At 42.0% G+C, this 24469-nt stretch overlaps 1 protein-coding gene across 1 annotated transcript in view; it reads right to left on the bottom strand.

The window, feature by feature from the left end:
* The window catches only part of TIPARP (TCDD inducible poly(ADP-ribose) polymerase), a 53505-nt gene that overhangs the window by 4923 nt on the left and 24113 nt on the right, over positions 1–24469 (bottom strand). Inside the window, exons 3-4 of the mRNA XM_073626079.1 lie at positions 6933–7107; positions 5753–5934 (exon numbers count right to left, since the gene is read on the bottom strand). Coding sequence (XP_073482180.1) covers positions 5753–5934; positions 6933–7107 — 357 coding nt within the window. The remainder of the gene's footprint in view (positions 1–5752; positions 5935–6932; positions 7108–24469) is intronic.

Genomic DNA, 24469 nt, shown 5'->3' with positions numbered 1-24469 from the left:
TAGCTCCCTTCCCCAATGAACAATAAAAACACTATAAATTATTACCAACTAATGCACCACTTCTTATTTAATTCACAATATTTATACCTGTGATGTCCTCAGCTCCGGCAGAAGAATGTTTTATACCCGGGGGCAGAGGGGTGGAACTGCCGCACATCATATTTGAGTAGGGCAACTGGAACTACTATTCCCATGATTCAATGGGAATGCACTCATGTGGTGAGTGGGTATGCACGTGGAGCTCAGGGCTATAAGGGAGAGTACTGTATTTTTTTTTTATTGGAGTCCATGTGCATAATTCCCAACAAATGACTGTGGGAATGTAGCAACTGGGGCTGTGGAGATCATACAAGCCTACAAATGGAAGCATAACAACGCCCTGTCACTGCACCTTCTGCTAAACTAGTGGTCTCCAAACTACGCCTTGGGAACACATCCCTTTGCTTGCTTTTAACTGGCCCTTGGGGCACTATTTCATTCACTGAAACCGAAGAAGGAGCACAATCCCTACCAATGACACCAACAATGGGGTGGAGTTCCTCCCAACAACACCAATGATGGCACACAATTCCTCCCAGTGACAACGATGGGGCACAATTTCTCCCAATGACACCAATGATGAGGACAGTTCCCCCCACTGACACCAACAATGGGGCACAATTCCTCTCACTGACACCAAAGAAGGATCATTGATTACTCCGACTAATGCTGGGACATTTTCTACTTCTGATGGCCACAGTCTGGCCCCCTTAAAGTTTGAAGGACAGTAAACTGGCCCTTTGTTTAAAGAGTTTGGAGACCCCTGTTCTAAACTATATAGAGGAAGAAAGTCGACTGGGAGCCATTTCTCCATAGGCAGAAAACAGCAGCGCTTGGTCATACAGCCAAAAAGACACCAAACAGGAATCACAAAGGACATGACTGGGGGACAAGAAATAGTGGAAACAAGGACTTTACAAAAGAAAAATGGAGAGCGTTTTTGTACAAGGTAAGCAAGTACCTTGCTTATAGTATTATGTTGCTCCTGGCTGGAGTTCAGCTTTAAAGCAATGAGGATTACTTCTCATCTGCTTGTGCCAGGCAGTACAGTTGTCAGAACAAACAAGATACAACGTGACATTGAGCACCATAAACAGAAGAAAAACATCTAGCTATGTACCTGGGAGGTTTCCACCTGTCCTTGTATAACTATGTCACACCTTTAAAAAACTGGAACAACAACTCGGAACCTTTCGTTCATTGATGTTCTAGCACTAAAAAAATATTTTAGGAAGGACTCTCTGTGCCGGTAATACTGAGTGCTGAGTTCTCTTCACCTCTTGGGGCACATTCTTCATTCTCTTCTCAGAGCAGAGGGCAAAGATCAAAGCAAATAATTGACTGGCACAGGGAAGGCATCTGGTTGTACCATTTCATTACCATGTTGTCAGAGGCTTGATCAGAGATCAGAACACTCTTTCCTCTGTCTGTCCTTCATTTTATTTTTTTGTTCTCCAAAATCAGACCAAAAAAACAAAAGGCATCTGCTGACATAAAGAACTGCAGATTGCATCAAGCAAAGATACACATCACAGAAATACTGATCAAAATGCTCCATGTATCAGTACACTATTCCTAAGAAATGTAGTGACTTGTCAACAGTCACCCCATCAGATTCACACTCTGAATATTGCATATAGATGAGAACACTGAGATAGATAGCTTATTCTTTCTCTAATTTCCAGATACATGCAGAGAGTTCAGTTCTGCATAGAGGGAAATGACACCCAATAATGTTCTATTCTATCCCTTTCTCCAGTTTTTGTGCAGAAAGAGGAAAGAGAAGAAATAAAGGACAGTGGCTAAGCGATTAGCAGCACTAGGGTTGTCGGTTTGTATCCCAACCACAGCATTACCTGCGCAGAGTTTGCATGTTCACCCTGTGCTTGTATGCGTTTCCTCTGGGTACTCCGGTTTCCTCCCATACTCCCAAGACATGCTAGTAGGTTAATTGGCTCCTGTCTAAATTGGCACTAGTATGTGTATGAATGAATGTGAGTTAGGGACCTTAGATTGTAGCTGCTTGAGGGCAGGGACTGATGTGAATGTACAATATATATGTAAAGCGCTGCGTAAACTGATGGCGTTATACAAGTACCTATAATAAATAAGGATAGACAGTTCAAGCGCAAGAGCCTGTACAAAACTAGCTTTTTCTATTTTATTTTTTAGCCTTGGTGTATTAATCAGGTAAGCTATGAATAGAAAACTATGCCACAAATGGAAAAAAAAACAAACTCCAATATATTCCTTAAAAAATATAAAAAAGTGCAAAATTACACATAATGGTGATCCTGTCAGTCCTCAAGCCTTCCTCCAGGAGGGTGACAATTCACTGCAGCGTGGTAACCACCAGTTGCTGCACCGGGCTACGATGCCACACATCTGCCGATGACCCTGCTCTCACTGCCAACCAGAACTGGCTACGTAATCCAACCAGGTGTCCTGCTGCTGGATGCAGGGCACCATCTTGGATCCCTAATCTTGTAGATAGAAGACCACAGGGGCAAAGAAGAGGTAAGTGAAAATTAGTATAAAGAAAAAAAAATATGCCTTGCTTTTCCAGGAAGAGGGGGGGGGGCAGATTATGTTAAACAATGTTTTGGGCAGACATTGGGATTCATTTACGAAAACCAGAGAGTGCTAAATATGGTGCAGCTGGGCGAGGGAGCCAATCACCTTCTAGCTTAAGCTTGTTTAATGAAAGTGATTGTAAAGTCTTGTTTAAAAACAAAAAAACAAACATATCATACTTATCTTCTCTATGCAGTTGGTTTTGCACAGAGGAGCCCAGATCCTCCTCTTCTCGGGTCCCTCCAATCAGACACAGAGCTGAAGTTCGGTCCTGCCCCTCTCTCCTGATTTGCTAACTGACTTTAATTGACAGTCTTGGGAGTCAATGGTGCTGCTGTGTCTCAGGCAGTTAGGAGGGAGAGTCTCGGACGGCCGAGGGACTCGTGGACATCACTGGACAGAGATGGGGCTCAGGTAGGTAATTAGGGGGGTGCTGGGAAGGCTGCTACACACATTTTTTTTTTTATCCTAATGCATAGAATGCGTTAAGATGAAAAAAAATCTGCCTTTACAACTCCTTTAAGCTTTGACAAAAGAAAACAAAAACAAAAACTGGATACTGGTTGGTTTCTTTGCAGAACAGCACCAGATTTTGCATGCCCCAGTTTTAGTAAATCAACCCTTTTAACTTTTACGTTGGGCTCAATACTGTTTCACAGAGCCCTAAAATTCTTGTACTGGATTGCAAACCCTGACTGAGGGTCTTGTACTTTCACAAGTGCTCCTCTGATATTGTAGCTGGGGGTGATCAAGCCTAAACACGCCTGACTATGGACTATACCTCAGAGTACTAAAAATAGCAGACAAAACATTACGCATTTTATGTCTTTTATTCACCTCCTACGTGCAGCATGCTTCAAAGTTCATGGCGAACGTGTGCATTCTATGATAACATGCTTAACTGCTTCCAGGGCCTCTTTCCTTAACGTGCAGCATGTACGCTCTTGCTAGACTCTGCATGTCAAGCCTCTGGGCAGACTAACAGCTTCCTACTTTATCCTAAGAGGACAGTGTGTTCCTAAATACTGGGCTTTGCAATCCTGCCTCCAGCTGTGCATGAGATGCCACAAACAGCTTCAAATCAAAACAGATTAAGCTGCAGCACCTCGTAAACGTGGCTCGCCCAAGCCAACACTGCTGTGGAACATGACGAATCGGCAATGTCCTGACAGAGGGCACTTTTTGTTCACAGCGCACAATGTTAATGGAAACATTTACCAGTGTGGTTCAGATTAGGGATTCACGGACAGAATGTGCCCCCCCCGACTATCTCTAAAACAGAAACAGCATCTCCGTCTTGTACGTTACACATGTAGACAGAGCTGATGATGGTATGCATTACCACATATACTTTTCTGGGAGTGGATACAGACAATGTGACCAGCTGTGTGTTAAGCATTCAATGAATCATCTAATCACTACTAAGGTTATACTCCTAAAACTGCAGAGGGGCCTCAGATCAAATGTCTGAAGAAAGAACTCTTCTTCCTCCCAACAGCAAGGACATTGAGCTTTTCATGTCACCATGGTGAATAACACACTGGGAATAGTTGCTATGGGCTGCAAGAACACTTCTTTCTTTCTGATCATGAATCCCGCAGTGATATGGTAATTTACTGTCCCGGGCACTCGTTTTTATAGAAAACACTTTTTCATATAAATATTTTTTTTTTAAGTATTGGCACATTACATTACATATTTATAGATGGCTTGCCATCGCTGAATGGAACCTACAAGTTGTAAGGGTTTATAAAATACTGTGCATAATAGCATACTGACTGACCGTTCATATCATCGTCCAATAACGGCTATCACTAGAGACTGCGCTAATTGGAATTCCACCTATGTCCGTCACATTTAGAAATATTATACTAGAGCTGCATGATTCTGGCTAAAATGAGAATCACGATTTTTTTGCTTAGAATAAAGATCATGATTCTCATGGCATAACATCATCTTTCACATTATACAAAAAAAAAAAAATGGGGCTAACTTTACTGTTTCGTTTTTTTTTAAATGTATTAAAGTGTATTTTTCCCCAAATATATTGCGTTTGAAAGACCGCTGCGCAAATACAGTGTGACATAAAATATTCCAACAACTGCGATTTTATTCTCTAGGGTCTCTGCTAAAAAATATATATAATGTATGGGGGTTCTAAGTAATTTTCTAGCAAAAAATACTGATTTTAACTTGTAAACAACAAGTGTCAGAAAAAGGTTTAGTCTTTAAGTGGTTAAACTGCCCTCATCTACAGACCAAAGTTCATTCCTTTGATCTAAAAGAACCAAATGTTACAATGTTTCTCTTTATCTCCCCAGAGCATGTTGTGATAAACTTGGCAGGCTGCCTGTTTTTTTTTTTTTTGACAGCTATCTTGAGCAGAGAACTCTCTGCACTGAATTGAGGAAATGCTGTTTTAAGATTGCAAGGGGGGTTGAATCGAGATTGATTCTTTAATGATTTATCGTGCAGCTCTATATCATACAATACAATTTCTATAGGCAGAGGTTCCCAATAGTGAATACACATTCCAACAGACACGAAGATATGGAAAATGATCTACCAAAAGATCTTACGGCCTCACATACAAACTCATGTACATATTGTTTCAAAATGCTATGGCCATCTGTACAACTAGAGAATATAACCAAACTGTGAGAGAACCTAATGAAACCAAATAGCCCCCTGCAAAAGCAGTAGAAAGTGCCATATGGCTTGGATTTTGTCTGATATCTGCTGAATTGGCTGAAATTCAAGCTCTGGGTGGCCCGGTTGGCTCAACAAAACTCAACTGAAAGAACAAAGGAGCTTGGTAGAAAACTGTCAGCCGAACAGTGGCTGCATCCAATTGGATGGGTACCATGGGTGTTTCGGTCATGGCTATGGTATTTAAGTAGCCGTAGCACCCACAGATGCTTGAATACCTTAACCATGGGAGCTCAACATGTGGCCCTCCAGCTGTTGTGGAAAGTCCCATGAGGCATTGCAAGGTTGACAGTTACAAGCATGACTCCCAAAGGCAGAGGCATGATGGGAATTGTAGTTCCGCAACAGCTGCAATGAGTGCAAGGAGTGCAATGAGAATACTTCTATGATGACAATATACAGAACACATTTATAGAATCTGTCAACTTACTGTAGATGTGGCAGTAACATCACGGAGGATCTAAAGAAGGGTCGTCTTTTGATTTCTTTCCTGAAGCAGGCATTCTGCTGGAAGCCATCTTTGATGTTCAGTATATACTGGTTGTGCCACGTAACAAAGCGGACCTCTTTTAGCCCTCGGCAATTGGCTTCCTCTATCAGCTTCACCACAGGCTGTTTGACAAAACAAATACAGTTACCAGTTGGCTTATTTGTTGCAATAAATGTTTTACAATTTCATGTAATAATTGTCTGTTTCAATAAATGGGTTTGTAATCAGAGTCTGGATACTGGAGGAGACGTAACCCCACCCATGGCGACCTGAGGTGTGCCATGGTTGCCCGTGAGCGTATGCTTAAAAGAGGGCATAACCTAAGTATGGAATGTGGGAAAAAGTGGAACGGGTGGGAGGGAACTCGGAAATGCTAGCCGACAAGAAAGCAGAGGAGAAGGGGGGATTATAAGGCACCGACTCCTTCTACAAATACAGGCTAGTCAATGGCCAGCCTTCTAAGTTATACAGTGTTTTTCACCTAGATGTCAGCTGTTACAAAGAAAGTTTTCATGCAATCTTTTCCCAACTTTCTCTATTCCATTGCTTTAATGCTTCAAGCCCACAAATACAGGGAGCTCCTGTACAAATAGTAAAAGGAGGCCAAGGAAGGATGCAGTTCTGGGATACTGGAACCCTGGCTTTAGCAGAGCAGATAACGGAAGGGCAGATAATGGTGTTTGCACTACAGAACATTTTTGCTAGCTGGATTAGAAGGGTAATGAAGTGGGACAGGTCCAGTTTAATAATTCTTGCGCACAATATATAGAAGAATTCCAGATAATGAAGCTACAGGTTGCTGCAAACGATACACGGTGCAAATTTCAAATTCACACGATTAATCCATCAACTGCAGAGCCATTGTTTTCTCCCTGGGGGGCGGAGCCATCCCTGCTGGGAGAAGACAGTGATCATTGCTAGCAGCTATAGCAGCCGCTTGCGATAATCGGAAACGAATCCTGCTCATTAATGATTCGAGTCTCAGCTGGTTCCTGCTGAACTGGCCAAGATTTGAACCGTGTATGGCCAGCCTAAGTTTGTGAACAGGCAATGGGCTCCTGATGACATTCTTATGAAGACAAGTGAATAATATGAACCAGAAAGTAAGGAGCCAACTTACCTCTGAGTACTCTCTCCACCCAAAGTGATCTCTGCAAAAGTATTTCCACACCGTGTGGTAATTGGAGCCAAGACCAGAGGTAGAAGGGGTAGACAAGCGTCGGATTTGGTCAAATTCAAATTCAGAAGATTCATAAATAGTCATACAGTCCAAATTCACTAAGAAATCATGTCCCCTAAGAAAAAAATAAAACACATAAGAGTTGTCAATAACATACTTTCTTCTGATTTCATAAATGCATATAAAGATACACCTGAATAATGCAATGCTGCTGTTTTCTTTTTTCTGGCTTAAAATTAAATTGGACTACTACAGCTTTATTACAAACATTGCTTCTGATTTGTTGCACCCAATGTGAACCACCAGTATAAACTTTGACTAATTACAACAAGCAATTTTAAAGAGAAATGAACCTATTACTTTCAGTGCTCGTTCACACCACAAAAACCTCGTCCAGATCTGCTTCGGATGCATTTCTGCATGCGTGTTTTTAACACATTTTTGATGAGTTTCCGGATGCAGACTCCTCCAGTATCCAGATCCTGCTTCTTTTTCACTGTACTGGGGGCTGGTGCGTTTTTGATGCATTTTGTGATGTGTTTTACTACAGTTCTGTGCAGGAAAAAAGCAGCATGTTGTACTTTTTTTTTCCTGGACCTGAAATGCACTGGAATGCACAGCACTGGTGTGAACTTTGCCATTGGAACTCAGATAACTTACTTTTCAAGTGTTTTTGATGCAGAAATAAAAAAGCAGTGCATATGGTGTGAACAGGCCCTTACTGACAAAAATGCAAGTGGCAGTTCCTGCTTTCTATATGCAGCACATGTGGCTCCCGGCCTGGGAAATAAGGCCAAACTTTACATTGTACAGCACCAGGTGGACGTGTGCATGGGCCAAAATATAGCATTTTTATGGAGTGCAACTTATTGCATGTTACCCGACTGCTGCACTGCATAGAGATGAATGAAATGTCATTTTGTGACATTTCAAGAAAGTTATTAAAAAAAAAGGTAACCAGTGTTGTAACAACACACCTACACAACACAAACCAGCATTTGCACGCTATACTTAGCATAGTGCATCCCAGCTGGTGTGTACAAGCCCTAAAGCAAATACTTAACTTCACCTGACATGATAGAAAAATGTTCAGCATTTCTTTTATAGGTCCAAGCTAAGCCGTCATGGGGTTGATTTATTAAAGGCAAATAGGCTCTTCACTCTGCAAGTGCAGTTGCACACTTTTTTCTTAATAAATGTCAATGAGGTAAAGCTTCACTTTGTAAAGAATACCCAATCAGGTGCAGGAAAAAAAAAACAAAAAACACACTTTTGCTTGCACATGATTGGATGATGAAAATCAGCAAAGCTTTACCACATTCACTAAGCTCTGGGGAAAATGAGTGCAAGTGAATGTGTGTTGAGTGCACAGTCTGTTTGCCTTTAGTAAATCACCCCTATGTGTCTGCCTATAAGCAATAATAACCACAGCTGGAATTGAATTTGTAGTTGAGGTCTATCTACTTTGATCCAGTAAGCACTTGCAGAAATTGCAGCACCCAAAAATTCCATGTGTTACCCCCAAGACCTTACTAATGATGACCACCTTCAAAACCTCAAAACATTTGACAACTTTCACAATATTCCATAAAACAGAGTGGGGTTTTCTGTGTTTCGTGCATGACTTGTTTTGCAAGCCTTGCTGAGAATTAAAACGAAGGAGTTCATGATTTACATGGATCATCTGTTCTACAGCTGTAAGCAGAAACGTGAACGAAAAACGAAACTGGGCAGCATTCCTAAACACCAATCTCTTTTGAGAACTGAAAGTGCAGTGCTCTAATACTACATGCCTGACACACACGGCCCTTGTTGTTAACCCTCAGATGTGTTACCATGGCAACCCGCAGCCCTAATCATATTATCATTCCCAATCAGCAAAGCGACAATATGTCCTGCTGACACCCCCGGGAGATCCGCACACATGATTACTGATACATACAAAAGATCTCTCTGCCATAGGACAGAGCTGATTAACAGTACCCACAGCAATTACATTTGTGAGTCACAACCTCAGTCGTGTCAAGCGGTCCCATTTCACGACTTTCTGGTGAACACATATGGGCATTAACGCTGGCACGTGTCCAAGAGTCTGTAGAATATAGCTACAGCATCCACTTACCGGGAATAGTTTACTAAAAGAAAAGAGCGTTCACTTTAAAAATGAGCGTTCGCCTAGACCAGGAGTCTCAAACTGGCGGCCCTCCAGCTGTTGCGAAACTACAAGTGCCATCATGCTTGTGCCTGTGGGTGTTATGCTTGTAACTGTCAGCCTTGCCATGCCTCATAGGAATTGTAGTTTTGCAACAGCTGGAGGGCCGCCAGTTTGAGACCCCTGACCTAGACAAAGCTGCATTCAATATTACAACCATGTGCAAAAAAAATCTGTTTTTTAAAAAATTTCCCTAGCACATGATTGGTTACCTGTGCTGAACGGCGGACCTCCTGTGTTCACAATACAGGGGAGCAGCCAATCAAAGTGGGACCCGGAAGGAAGTTGAGATCATCGGAGTAGTGGTGTCATATACATAATTACTTGGACCAATGTAACTATATATAACAGGCCAATGCCTGGCATTATTCTTTCCATTCCCATAATCCTTAAACAGGCTGTTGTTAAAATCTCTTTTGCATAACAGGTTTATGAAATTATGTAATATGGGTAGAATGGCATTGTAGGATTTATATTTCTAGCACAATATTTTTCTATTAGTTCACACAAAGTTATTATTTATACAGTTATATAAAATTCCCACTGGCTGTTGACTAGGTATGCAGGCTCTCTGCACAACATAGACAACTAAGGGCCAGTTCACACCAGGAATTGCGCTCATGTTCCTGTGCAATTTAAATGCATTGCATTTGCAGCCCATTCATTTGAATGGGTTGAAATCACACCACACCAAAAGTAGGGCATGCATTACTTTGAGGCTGGGTTCACACTTATGCAAATTTAATGAGGGTTTCCCCACATCCAATTTGCATGACAGGAGACTGTGACCAGCTCTCAATGAAGCCGGTTCACACATCTCTGGACTGGCCGCAGATCAGATTGCACAGAGGTCCTGTGCGTCTTTGGCTCTGTTTCAGGTCCGAATTCAGGCAAAAATTCGAGCCTAATTTGTCCCTGAAACGGAGAACAGGGACGCACCGGACCCCTGCTGTGGGCCACTCCGTGCTGCGGTGTGAACCCAGCCTAAAAAATGCACTGCAACCAGATCGCATAGTACGAACCCAGCCTAAAAAAAATGCACTGCATCCAGATCGCATAGTACTTCTGTACCATGTGATCCGGTGCAGGCAAATGCACTGTGTTTGCGACCTTTGTTCGAGATGTGCAATTGCATTGACACGCACTGAAGATCACAAGTGCAGTCCATTTTGAACGCAGTGCAGGAAACGCGCACGGAAAGCTAGTTTCTCGCACCACATTCTGGTGTAAATGTGCCCTAAAAGCAGAGCACTGCGGTCCATGATCATTTAAACCAGCAATTAGCAGAAACAGATAAGAGGGCACCTCCTTCTTGTCAGTCCTCCCTGGGAAAAATAGTTATTGCTGGGTGGGGCTTTTTCCTGTAAACAGTTCCAAAAAACAGAAAAGCAACGTCACTGGTATTTACAGGATATTTTACTAGGCATATATAAAAACAGCATGCTATATGCCTTAATCCACTCAGTCACCTTTGTTTCACAGTTTCCCAGCGGCAGGTAAAAAGGGCCAATGTCAGCCAATGTCAGCGTATGCAAAATAACATTTTAAGGCAAAATTTTAATTTGCAGTACAGTGGAACTGGAGCGAATGTGGGGGGTCACGATATGAAGAATTGTTGAATCATTAAAGTATTCATTAAAGGTTTTTTTTTATTGGGGGGGGGAGGGGATAGGGTAGGAAAAGGTTAAAACCACTTAGCCTTTGTTGCCTTCTGTGTCTCAGGGAGATTTGACTTCCTGTCCCGTTGACTCAACAGGAAGTACAAGGATATATGTGAGGGATATCCCCTGTAGGACAGCTGTCACTGGAACAAACATCCCCCAACTTTCATTCCTGTTGACATTGGTCATCCAGGACTGATAGAATGTACCTATCTAATGGGGACACTGGCAATAAAAACACTCAAAAACTATCCAAAAATTTGAGTTATACTTTAATAAAATCAAGGGCAGTGAATGTTGCTCAACTGGATAACGTACTGGAAAATGTACTTTATGAATGTTTTAAATCATCCAACAGGTGTTTGGTGGTGAACAATCAGCAAATGAATAATTCATTAATTTATGAACAGAAATCCATGTGTCTGAAGGTGGGAGAAGTGTCATTTGATAGATTGTTTTCTAATGGTATATTTCTTTAAACCGTTGCTATTGATTATCTGTTGCAACTAAATCAGATGTGAACTGTCACTTTAGGGCGGGGGGGGGTGGGGGGGGGGGGGGGGGGGGGTTAAACTCCAGAAGCTAACAAATGGCTGCTCTTCTTTTTTCTCTACTAGGTTTTACAATGTAATGTGTATATATGAAATGAAATATCTCAGGTAAGACTGTATTTAGAATGCTTGAACTAGGGCAGGGAGTTTTTTATCTTCTTTATGTTGTATAAGGTTTAAAATTGTCACATTTATTCTTATTCCCATGAAGACAGTACATTTGTACAAGGCAGAGAATCTATTTTATGTGCACACTGGGAAGGAATTCCTGGTCTGAGTGTAACTGCTCAGACTACGGCTATCTAAACATGTGCATAGCACGACTATAAATAATAATTTGCATGAGAAAGGCAGAGGCTGCAACAGTTTCTCTCACGCTATCTTGCTACAGCCAACCATTTTGCAATACATGGACTGCTCAAAATAGGTATCATTAACCATGACCTGGAAAAAGTGTTTGCGTAAAACTGACTTGTCGCTGCATTCTAGACTCTTTGTTTTATTACACAGAGCCTATGTGTCCATTTTCATACATGAAATACATACTTTCCCTGTACTGCCTTCCCCCTGGCACTGCACTTTCTGTCAGCTGGCATGGCATGCCTAGATTGGATAAATCGAAGACTTAACTAGTGTGTCCCAGACCCCCCCCTAGGTTAGTTAGTTAGTTAGGCTAACGTCAAACAGACCCCTCTAGGCAAGCATCAAACAGACCCCTCTAGGTCAGCGTCAAACAGACTCCTCTAGGCTAGTGGCTCCTAGACCCCTCTAGGCGAGCGTCAAGCAGACCCCTCTAGGTGAGCGTCAAACAGACTCCTCTAGGCTAGTGGCTCCTAGGCGAACGTCAAGCAGACCCCTCTAGGTGAGCGTCAAACAGACTCCTCTAGGCGAGCGTCAAACAGACTCCTCTAGGCGAGCGTCAAACAGACTCCTCTAGGCGAGCGTCAAACAGACTCCTCTAGGCTAGTGTCTCCATGACACCTCTAGGCTAGCATCTCAAGATCCCTCTAGGTTAGTTTCAAACAGATGCCTCTAGGCTAACGTCAGACTCCTCTAGGCTAGTGTCTCCATGACACCTCTAGGCTAGCGTCTCAAGATCCCTCTAGGTTAGTGTCAAACAGATTCCTCTAGGCTAATGTCAAACAGACCCTTCTAGGCTAGCATCATACAGACCCCTCTACGCTAGTGTCAAACAGACATCTCTAGGCTAGCGTTAAACAGACCCCTGTAGTCGAGCGTCAAACAGACCCCTGTAGTCGAGCGTCAAACAGACTCCTGTAGGCTAGTGTCAGACTCCTCTAGGCTAACGTCAAACAGACCCCTCTAGGCTCGTGTCAAACAGACCCCTCTAGGACAGCATCTCCCAGACCCCTCTAGGACAGTATGTCCCAGACCCCTCTAGGACAGTATGTCCCAGACCCCTCTAGGCTAATGTCTCCCAGACCCCTCTAGGCTTTTAGGCTAATAACTCCCAGATTGCACCCCCCCCCCCCCCCAGGTTAGCATTGTCCAGACCCCTTGATAATTTTTCTCAGACCCTCCTTGTGTATTCCCCCCTTTTCGGGAAATGTTAGGCTCAAACAACAGACATTTCTTGATTGTACTGTATGTCTTAATGAATAAAGTCTATGAAACCTGATTTACTAAAGTGGGACGTGAAGTAAAATGAAGTGATTAACTGACATTAAGTAAAAAGGGAGCTGAAGAATTCCTCATCCTTTTAATATCCAGAAGTATACAGGAATACTTTGTTGAAACCCTTGTTATACATTGTTCATTAACCATTCGCTTTGTGTGCACAATCTGTAATAGTCATAAAACACTGTCTGATTTACTTAAGTGTTAGGGTGTATGTCGGGAAAAAAAAAAAAAAAACACAACATACAGTACTTTGTACATCTCTCCAATGTATGTTTTATTCTGTACCTTTAACATCACATACAAAAAAATATCTATTGACCTGCCAGAAATTTAACATAGTCCTACCTGTTTGAGTGACAGCACAGTACCCTTGCTGCGCTAAAATCCCAAGCAGTGTTATCAGTCCTGCCTCCTGGACGACAGAACTCCACCCATCCCTTAACCCTCTCTGTCCCACTCCACATACATACATTTGATTTCCTTTTCTGCAAAATAATGCTGCTTGCCTTGACCCCAAAGAGGCTGCCCTCACACTGTGTACAGGCAAAGGGCCATTGAGAGATGTAGTTCTGGGTGCGTGCTTATGTCAATAGGGACCGAGTGATAAAGTGTATATAAAGAGCGCTACCTAGCAAAGATGTAGTTTCTCACTACAGGAACAAGATAAAAGAAGAGAATATTTCTGGAAAATTCTACTGTTAAATTTAGGGGGATTATCTGGTAAATCCTGGACATACACTTTGAATGAAGTGGTGTGTGGTGAAATTTAATTGTTGGGAATCACATCAAGTTTTGATTTTTAATCTACGTTCTAGCTTAATTTCCTTTCAGTGGACATTTCCAATTCCAGGTTTACCATAATTGTCTATGGGTGAGTATCTGCAACCACAGTTCACTTTTTGTCCCACAAATACCACTTAAGCCTGCAGTGAAGTCCACCTAATGCAGATGGTGTGGTAACAATGCTGCACTGCTTCTGAAATAAGAGCAGTTGCCACACATATATGGGCGGTGTCTGCTTGCACTACAGTGGAATAAAAAAAAAACGTTGCAGGGGCGTGGCTATCAGCACTGTCACTGCTGTAATTTGTCAATCAGCACCTGGCCACACCTAGTCCAGCCCTCTATTGACAGTACTGCCTGTTTTGCTGATACTCTTACACTGTGAGCTGCAGTGTCTGAGAGGAGGGTGTGTGAGACTTAAATAAAGAGGATTTGGTTTAGGTAGGGAAGGTAAAGGAAGTTTTTGTTTATTTTGCTAGGTTTGTGTATCACATAGCTGGACTGGGTACTTTTTTAGGATGTTATAAAGGAGCCTTTAGTTGTACTTCTTTATTTTGTAAAGTTTACTTCACAAAATGTTCCAAGCCGTTGAGCCGCATGAAATGCCCCCCTCCTGATATGACTGTCAGCACTTAAATAGTAAAATGACATAAATGGTTAGATTGTCACAAGATCATATTTATTGTGAGACAATCTCCTACTGTGTATAGTCACCATTAGATTGGAGGTTTTCACTAATACTATTTGCAACACCGAGTGTGATTTTAGGATTAAGGAAAACTGCAAGGAAGTTTCAATCTACAGGTAAACAGAGTGTGCAATTCTCAAAGAAATTAAGAAATATTAGTGAGCAAGCGCTTCATTAAAAAGAAGAAGTTGAGGGTGATGATTATTTTTCTTATCGGGACACATGTGCTGTACAGCTATACACCGCAGTTGCAAAACAGCAAACAATTGGAATGATACGTGACCATAGAAATATCGTCAGCTGCCAGAAAGCAATCACAATCGGAGCCAGATCTCAGCGTCAGGAAGCTTGACGGGTTTGTTTCCCATGGTGTGGTCACAAAACTGTTAATGTGATTGTGATCTTTCAACACCTTCTTGAGAAACACTTTGGTGACAGTCTTTTGTATAAACACTGCATTATCTGTACACTTATTATGATTTTCAGGAGTCACAGAAATAATTATTTACCAGTTCTCTTACAACAGATCCCAAAGTGGGGTAAACTCACTCTGCACACCTCAATATTATAATGTGGCTTTACATGGCTGTTCTCCCCTTTATAACCCCTGTCCCCCGACAGCCAAACCTGCCATCAGCCCCCAAATCTGGTACTTTAGGGTCCCAAGAACATATCCCCCTGCTACCAACTAAATACAAGAGCACTGCTACTGACCCTATGAGGGACCATGACCAACTCTTAAATTTGCCTTTGGTCGTCAGAGGAAAATATAGAACTTTTTGATATAGAGAACATATCCTCCCCTGCCACAAGCTAAATACAAGAGCAGATAATGACTCGAAGAGGTCTGGATGGCCGCACTACCGTGAAAAAGTACCTTTATTTCATTAAAAAGTTGCAGGTCATATCAAAGTGGATACATAGGGCAAAAGACAGCTAACGCGTTTCACATCAATGGATGCTTACTCATAGTAAGCATCCATTGATGTGAAACGCGTTAGCTGTCTTTTGTCCTATGTATCCACTTTGATATGACCTGCAACTTTTTAATGAAATAAAGGTGCTTTTTCACGGTAGTGCGGCCATCCAGACCTCTTCGAGTCATTATCTACTCATCGTGCAGAGCCGGCACCTGTGTGGCTGTGGGAGTATTTCCTATATTGGCTTAGTGTTTGGTAACCTGTGAGCGGTTTTGCTGCCTAAATACAAGAGCACTGACATAAGGAACAAGGGACAATGTTCAAATGTAAATAAATCTGCCTTTGGTCCTCTGAGGAAAATCTGGTATTTTGGGTACAGAGAACAAATGCCATCCTTTCATCAACTAATACAAAAGCACTGTCAAATCGGAGATGGGGAACCATTTCTAACCCTATGTAAAGAAATCTGCCATTGGTCTTCAGAGGAAAATCTGATATTTCGGGTACAGATAACAAATTACTCCCTTTCATCAACTAATACAAGAGCACTGTCACATCGAGGATAGGGCATCATGTCCAAACCTATGTAAATAAATCTGCCATTGGTCTTGAGGAAAATCTGGTATTTCGGGTAGAGAACAAATTCCACCCTTTCATCAACTAATACAAGAGCACTGTCACATCGAGGACAGGGCATCATGTCCAAACCTATGTAAAGGAATCTGCCATTGGTCTTCAGAGGAAAATCTGGTATTTTGGATACAGAGAACAAATTCCACCCTTTCATCAACCAATACAAAAGCACTGTCACATCAGGGATGGGGAACCATGTCCATACCTATGTAAATAAATCTGCCATTGGACTTCAGAGGAAAATCTGGTACTTTCAGGTACAGAGAACAAATTTCACCTTCCACCAATTAATACAAGAGTACTGTCACATTGGGATGGGGAACCACTTCTAACCCTAGGTAAATAAAGCTGCCATTGGACTTCTGAGGAAAATCTGGTACTTTCGGGTACAGAGAACAAATTTCACCTTCCACCAATTAATACAAGAGTACTGTCACATTGGGATGGGGAATAACTTCTAACCCTAGGTAAATAAAGCTGCCATTGGACTTCTGAGGAAAATCTGGTACTTTCGGGTGCAGGGAACACATTCTCCCCCTGCCACCAACTAAATACAAAAGCAACGTCACATAGGAGATGAGGAACCATACCCTATGTAAATACCAACATTTAAAAATTGGTGTTGACATAAGATTTTGGGGGCTTCAAATTAGAATGGTGAGGGTATGCAGTGAACGTAGTGAGAGACATCTTATGGTGCTTGTGTGGCATCACCCTTAATTTGCCTTCTTCCTCCTGTATACTCCTCCGGGAGTGTTGACTTGGCTAATCTGATATTATAAAGGCATATTTCAATCACGGCACAGTGAACTAACACCCACACTGATTCTCGTGCACAGCCCATAATTATCCAGGCTTCTGCGTTACATTAGAAAAGGACAGATGCATTCTAAGCAGACAAAGTGAAGGGAAGGCACAGAGGGTGTGTACTATGGGGTCACTGATTGATGATTAATTGATGGTGACGTGACTTGTACTATTTCTAAACTCTACATGTTTCCAGGAAAATTACAGAGATGCCAGTACGTTATTCACACGCTGCCATTGAGCTCTCACATACAGCCATGAATGCGGCATTTAGTATTTCTATATAATATATTCCAACAAACACACATTCCACTGGGAGAACATACAAAGTCCATGCACGTGTCATCAGTGCTAACCACTTAAATGGGACCTGTTATGAGGAGCACATGGAAGCTGCCATTGTGTACCTCTCCTGAAATGCTTCAAGTGGTTGTAAACCCTCACATACACCCAATGAAGTGATTGGCCTCAGGTGATACACAGATTAAACAAATCCTCCTACATTAATTGTACCTGTTTATCTGGAGTCTTCTCTTCTCTACAGTCATTCTAAGCTCAGAGTTTTTATAGATTCACTCAACTTTCAAAAAAAAAAAGGGGGGGACGGAGAGCTGAAGTTACACTCTGCAGGGCTCAGTGATGAGAGCTCTGAGAGCTGACTGGAGGGAAGGGACACACCCCTTCACACAGCACAGAGGAGGAGAGGTGAGTGTCAATCAGCTGGAGGTCCCTCCCCTGTCACATTTTTTCTCTTGGTGTCAGGAAAATCTATCAATAGTGACTGATGCTGATCGCAGAGGAATGAAGCAGCAGACAGAAATTACACTTTGAGCTTTTAACTGAGAAAATACACACTATAGATGGTGCTTTGTTCATATTTCAGCCACTTTTAGTCACTGACCTCAGACATGTATATAAAAAGGACTTCTGACTTTGCTCTGACTTTTCTGATCTGCATATGTGTTGTTGATCAGTGTCCAGGGAGTCAGCATAAAACAAAGCACTAGCATTACCTAAAGGAGGTCAGCAATAGCACAAATAATGTTTCTCATGACAGGTGTACATTTAATACGGAGGGCCTATTCACACTAAAGTGATCAGTTGTGGCGGCATAGCATGTGTTAACGCGTGTTGCATAAAGGCAGCCCATTTATCATGAATAGTGGGCTACCAACACGCAACGGATGAAAAATGTGCGTGACCCTTTGTAGAACACAGCACAGCACAACGCGAGGTATATAAGTTGTGGGGTGCTTTGCTATAGCACAGCAATGTGAGTGCATTGGAGCAGTTACACTGTTACAAAGTGTGTATGGGCCCTAAATATATGAATTGTGCTAAAGTTAAAAAAAAAAAAAAAAAAATTGTCCACATCACCCAATCTTCTTCACACTTAAGCTGTTAGCACTGAATTGGTTGCAGGGGGCAGCAAGCAATGCTCCTGTAAGCATATAGCTTTTTATTGGCACTTATAATACATCTAAGCATTGCTTCGATGCATAGAATAAAAGACGGCATTTTGTCTTGAAGAGTCAATAAATGTAACTACCCCAGGTACTGTGTACAGAACAAATTATACAGTATCTAATTGAAGAAGACATTGACCTGATTAAGGGATTACTCAGAACAGCTTGTAATTGTGCGCTCTGAATGAGTCTAGTCTAAAATCACCAGCAAAGTGGCTGCTTGTTTCTTCCTGGCAGTATGCGGAACTATGAGTTTGTTGCAGTTCTGGTAAGACCTGCCAGGAAGTAAACTTTGTGTTCCCAGGATCAGATCATACTTACAGCAGATGCCAGAATGCTGCTGTGCTGTGTCCACAAATACGCAACAAACAAACAAATTCTCAACTTTTTTTTTAGTGTCACTAGGCCTGTCACTAAACACTTTGATTACAGAAAGGTCTTTTATATAAAAAAAAAATCTCCATTCTCATCCTACTATTGCCTACTGGGTCACTAAGCAGAGAAATTTGAAGTCTGACCTCTCATCCAGCATGTTACAGGTCAGTGGTAGGTAGATGAAAGGAGTCGGCAACTCATACATCCGTGATCAAATCTTTATTTAGCTACAGGATAGTGACAGTAAAAACAGCTTATGCGTTACGCCAAGTAACCTTAGCCAAGGATATTTGCCAAAAAGTGTAAGCTGTTTTTACTGTCACTATCCTGTAGCTAAAAAAAAAAAAAAGAAAACAAAAACAAAAAAAAAAAGATTTCATCACGGATGTATGCGTTGCCATATTCTTTCATCTACCTGCATGCTGTTTGGAGGACACTTGGAGCATCAGAATGCCATGTCATCTATAGTTCTGTGACCATAGTTTCCCTTAAAGCATCAAGCCCAGTAACAGACCTAATGGCCTGTACACACAATCCGAAAATCGGACGACAGATCGTCTGACTTTTTTCGTTTAATAGTCGCAAGTAAAAATTGAACAGGTTACTAGAGTCACGAAAATCCTCGTACGACAGAAAAAAAAAAAAAATCGGAAGTGATGTCATGTGTTGTAATGTCTTTGTATTGTATTTTCGGATGACAACTGTACTGACTAAAGGAAAATCTTACGATCTGGTATCGTACAAGGAAATTGCGTAGCAGGTGAAATGTAGGTGATCTGGTGAAGTTCCATGAATAAGCAGTATTGGTTTGTAGACCAGTCAGTTTCACTTCCTGGATTCAGTTTTTATTTCGGAGTGGTTACCTTTCTCACTGTAAACAACAAGAACTTCCCTTTGTTCACTGCTAAAACTGATTACTGTCACTTATCAATTTTTGTTCCTGAAACAAGTGACAGTAATATGAATAATATGAATATGTCAAGTATTATATTTAAAGGAGTGGTGACACAAAACCGGTAAAACAGCAATGGTGTCATTTACGTGTACACAAGGAGTGCATCAGTAAAAGCTGTACGGAATCTGTGGACTCTGCATTTTCAGATTTAAAAAATATATCTATGTTGGTCTTGCAATGAATAATGTGGTTTCTGACTGACACGACAGCAATAAGGCTCTGAATATATTTCAGTGTTGTGGGAATGTATGTTCATTCCTATACCGCGCAGTACTACATGCTATTGGTGTGATGCAGCGCCCGTCACTCTTAACACATCCTGCTGATGGAGGTGTGCTGCAACGCAATACACAACAACGCACTAACATGTTGTGGTGCAGTGCGGTGCCAGAAAACAGGTAGTTTTTTTAATGCCTAATGCAGGGCATGTTAAAGTGGGAGTCCGGCCACCAATCTTTTTTTTTTTTTTTTTTAGGTCATTGAGACACTTTGCTAATCCCAAAATAATACTCACAGTTTGGGTGTAATATTTCCGCCTGTCTGTTTTCGTACTGAAGAATAACTTAAAAAATATGATGCTGGCTGTTTCCATCTTGCTTGTGGGCATGTGAAACCCACAAGCATTGATTTCCTGGATGCGGTGAATGCTGTTCATTCACAGCTTGCGGAAGCCTGACACTAAGCTCCCAGGAGACAGTGCGGTGCCGGGGAAAGGCAATAAACACAGGAAGTGCCACAATAAAGTACAATATAAAGGTAATTACAGCAATAAAAAAAAAATTCGTGTGGCATTTGAACATCTATGCAATTAACTGAAGGGGGTAAGATTAAGTTAAAAATTTGAGTGGAACCCCGCTTTAACACTCGAAAAAACTGCATGTTTTAATGCAACCCACTTTAGCGGTGTGAGCCTAGCACCCCTTTTAATTAAAGTGGACCTTCAGTCATTTTTTCAACTTTCCATCTATTAAATCTTCTGTCCTTGTTGTTTTAACTTTGGATAAGAAAACATTTTTTTTTCAGCCAGTAAATATCTTATACAGCCCTGTTTCTTGTCTGGTAAAAAGCCTAGGCTTATGACATCATGCACAGCTCTCTCTCACACTCTTGTGAGAGTTTGCCAGGAAGGGAGGGGGAGGAGTCATAAGAGGGCCAATGAGAGCTGTAGAGCTGGAGGTGTGCCTCTGTGTGTCTGTGTAAATCCAGGAAGTGAACAGGCAGCAGCTTCAGCTGCCCAGTTAAAATGGATGCAGCCAGACTTAAGCCCCACACACACAATTAGATTTTCTGCAGATTTTTGTCTTTAGATTTACCAAAACCATATAATATCAGGTCAAACCTTAAGAGTTTCAATTTGTATGCAATCAGGCAGGCCCTTGCACTACATGGTTTTGGTAAATCTGAAGACAGGGAGATTTCTGCAGCATAATTGGCAAGTACAGAATCACAGTAGAAGAGAACAAGAAGACCTGGACAGCCGCACAGATAAATCTGTCTTTTTATTCAAAATACAGGATCATGGGGTACACAAAACACGACTGTGGGGTGGTACAAAAATAGCTGACGTGTTTTGCACTTACACCAAGTGCTTAATCATAGCAGAATCACAGTATATATAAAATAATACGCAAAGTTGTTGGAGGGAAGCTTCAGAATGGCACAGATGTTTTAATTACAAATTATGTATGTGAGCAGACTGCAGTTCCTCTTTAAAGTGGATGTAAACCCAATGTCATCTTTTCTAAACTACTGCAATAGGGGTTATCTATAAGGATATACACGCCTCCTGCATATATCTTTACCTGTCAAATGTCTCCCCTCTGTCTGTTATTAGACCCGAAAAACTGCAGATTCTGTGGGTGGGTCTGTTGTCTGGAGCTCGGTGGGTGGAGTCGTGATGTCAGTAGACTCCCCGCCCACCTCTACACTCCCCTTGTCAATATGCATTTTCTCCTGTGTATTTCTTATACTGAACATCTGCTATGATCTCTAACATCCAGTGAAAAGACAGGAAAGTAACCACATGACTTCAGCATGCCAAATCATGCTGAGGTGTGGAACATCCAATCCTTGCAGCGCTGATGAAGAAAGGCGTGGGAGGGAATAAAAAAAATAATGCATGTCTTAGGCTAGTGCACGAGATGTAAATCACCTGTCACTCACAGCAAGGGGGAGGATTTGACAAAGTTTTTCTCAGTTTGTCAAGATTTATCTCACTGAACAATAAAAGAGGATTGCTCAGAGATGGATTAACTCTTTTTGGCAAGACTGGGCTCAAATGATAGGAAATCTTATACTCTACATTTGGACATAAAAAAAAAAAAAAAAAAATTCGGATTTACATCCACTTTAAAGTATTTATTTTTCCTGATCACAGGGAAGAAATTGCTCATTTAAAAAAATATTCTCCAACCATTTTTATAAATGAATGGAACCCTTCTCCTCCAGAGGTGATAGTTTCAATCCAGCCCTTTCTGAATCTCTAGGCATTGTGGTACTAGCATTGTTTATTATTCTCTGACCTCACAGCATCTCTTCAGGGCAATGCTCAATCAGAAGAGCCAAGCCTTCTATAGATGGATAGATAGATAAGTGTTTCCAGCCTTACGGCTTATTCTTCCTGTAATGGAGCAGCTCAGAGATGTACTTCATTAGACATTACCATCCTATCATGCTGCAAGTCAAATGTGGTATCATCACAGAGAAATCACAGTGGGTGCATGCATTTGTATACCATACCCTGCAGTGTAACTGGCTTATGCGGGATTCATTATCTCAGGGGGGAAATCCAATCAAGACATTAGCAATAAAGATGAATGAGCGTAACAGGCCTTAAATGAACTGCTAAGGTTTCTCTAGAACAGTCTAGGACACTGCAAATGCACACATACTGACTGCTAATTATATTCCTTCCTAATGTAAGCAAAGCCAAATTTATAGCTGAACTCCAAGTAGATAGTAATACATGATCAGTGAATCCCGTTGTGGATTATTAAATGCTCAATAGAAATAATGTAAATATCTGAATCTGCTCTGTAAGCCCCTGCACTGTATGTCTCTGAGCCAATGAGTACTCTACTGGATTGCTGAGTACTGTCAGGCATCAGTGTCGACAAGCGCACAGTGATGACCTCATCAGTGCGCTGCTTTTCCTTCATGGACCAATCACAGGCTGGGGGCGGGCTGATAACCAAGTTGGAACAGAGAAAGGGAGGGGGGGGGGGGAGGGTCACCAACCTTGCTAAGCTGGTTGGAGGGTGTCTGGATCACCAAATTAAAGTGATAATAAAGCCATGTTTTTTTTTTCCCCATTTAAAAATAACAAACATATTATACTTACCTGATCTGTGCAGTGGTTTTCTGTACAGAGCAGCCTGGATCCTCCTCTTCTCGGGTCCCTCTTTAGCCCCTCCCCCCTGCTGAGTGCCCCCAAAGCAAGCAACTTGCTTGGGGTCACCCGAGTGTAGCTGCAGCCTTGTGTGTCCATTCAGACAAGGAGCCACGTCAAGGCCCCATCCCTCTCCTCATTGGCATATTGACTTTGATTGACAGCAGCAGGAGCCAAAGGCACTCTGCTGCTGTCTCAGCCAATCAGGTGGGAGAGTCCTGGCCAGCCAAGTTTCTCGTGCAACATCATTGGATCGAGATGGGGTTCAGGTAAGTATTAGGGGGGCTGCTGCACACAGAAGGTTTTTCATCTTAACGCATAGAATGCTTTAAGATAAAAAACCTTCTGCCTTTCACTTTAAACAAAATAGTTCAGTCATTTGTTTTTCAACTGTTTATTTATCCATTTAGTTGAAGTTTGGCTTCAGGCATATTTAAAGGGTTTGTAAATGCAAAGCCAGTAAAACAAATGTAAACACATGGCACCATCAATAAAGATTTCCCCCTATTTTCTAGCATTAAATCCTTTTATTTGGGCTTTCATCTGCAGTCAAGGGACCACTTGGCCCCCTTTTCCCCCCACTGCTTGGGGGGCTGAGGGCGGAGACTACACAAAATGCTCATGAGCCACTGTCAGTCACAATGTTGATGGTTGGGCTTTGGAACAGAAGGAGCCACTATCACATGCCCTGTACACACGGACCAGATATCGGGCGGTATCAGCCGGTTCAATAGAAACTGGCCGATATTCGGCCCGTGTGTACGGCAGCCAGTCCGACAGAAGCCCACCCAACGTCCAGGTTCTCTCAAAGGGGCATGACTGAAAAAGGTCTGACGATTGGCATCCGATCAGCACTCTCAGCCAATGACGCCAAGAGCGGTGAGTTCTGGTAGCGGGGCCGCCCCGCAGTCAGAACAAAAGAGCTCAGCGGGGGGAGACTGCTGTACCAACATCGGATTGTTAGTACGGGATCTCCTCCCAAGCTCCTCATTTTTTTTTCGTTCTACCTGCTGCTCAAAAAAGTGTGTAAGCCATACACACCTCCACAACGGTGGCAACCCTGCAGAGGATAGTCGAGTCCATAGACCTTTTCCACTTATAACAAGCGAGAGGAAGTCTCTGGGAGAAGCAGCTGATATTTTCATTAAATAAAGATACACATTTATTGTAGAAACTTTTTTTATTTTTGGGGGGTATTTACTAAAGCTTGGTTGTTATGGGTCTCTGCACCCCATTGCCGTCTTGTTTGTAGGGAGAAGGTGACCAGAATACACTGTGCTGTACTGTGCAGTTCAGGTCATGTTGGTTTGCTTTATGTTCTGCACATCCTGGATTGCTGATAAAAAGTATTTCAGAGTGAAACCATTAACTAAGATTATCCTTGCAAACAAACCTTT

The sequence above is a fragment of the Aquarana catesbeiana genome, linkage group LG04 (genome assembly GCF_042186555.1).
Source record: "Aquarana catesbeiana isolate 2022-GZ linkage group LG04, ASM4218655v1, whole genome shotgun sequence".
NCBI lineage: Eukaryota > Metazoa > Chordata > Amphibia > Anura > Ranidae > Aquarana > Aquarana catesbeiana.
The sequence above is the reverse complement of the archived record's forward strand: the minus strand, read 5'-3'. Positions and strand labels throughout refer to the sequence as shown.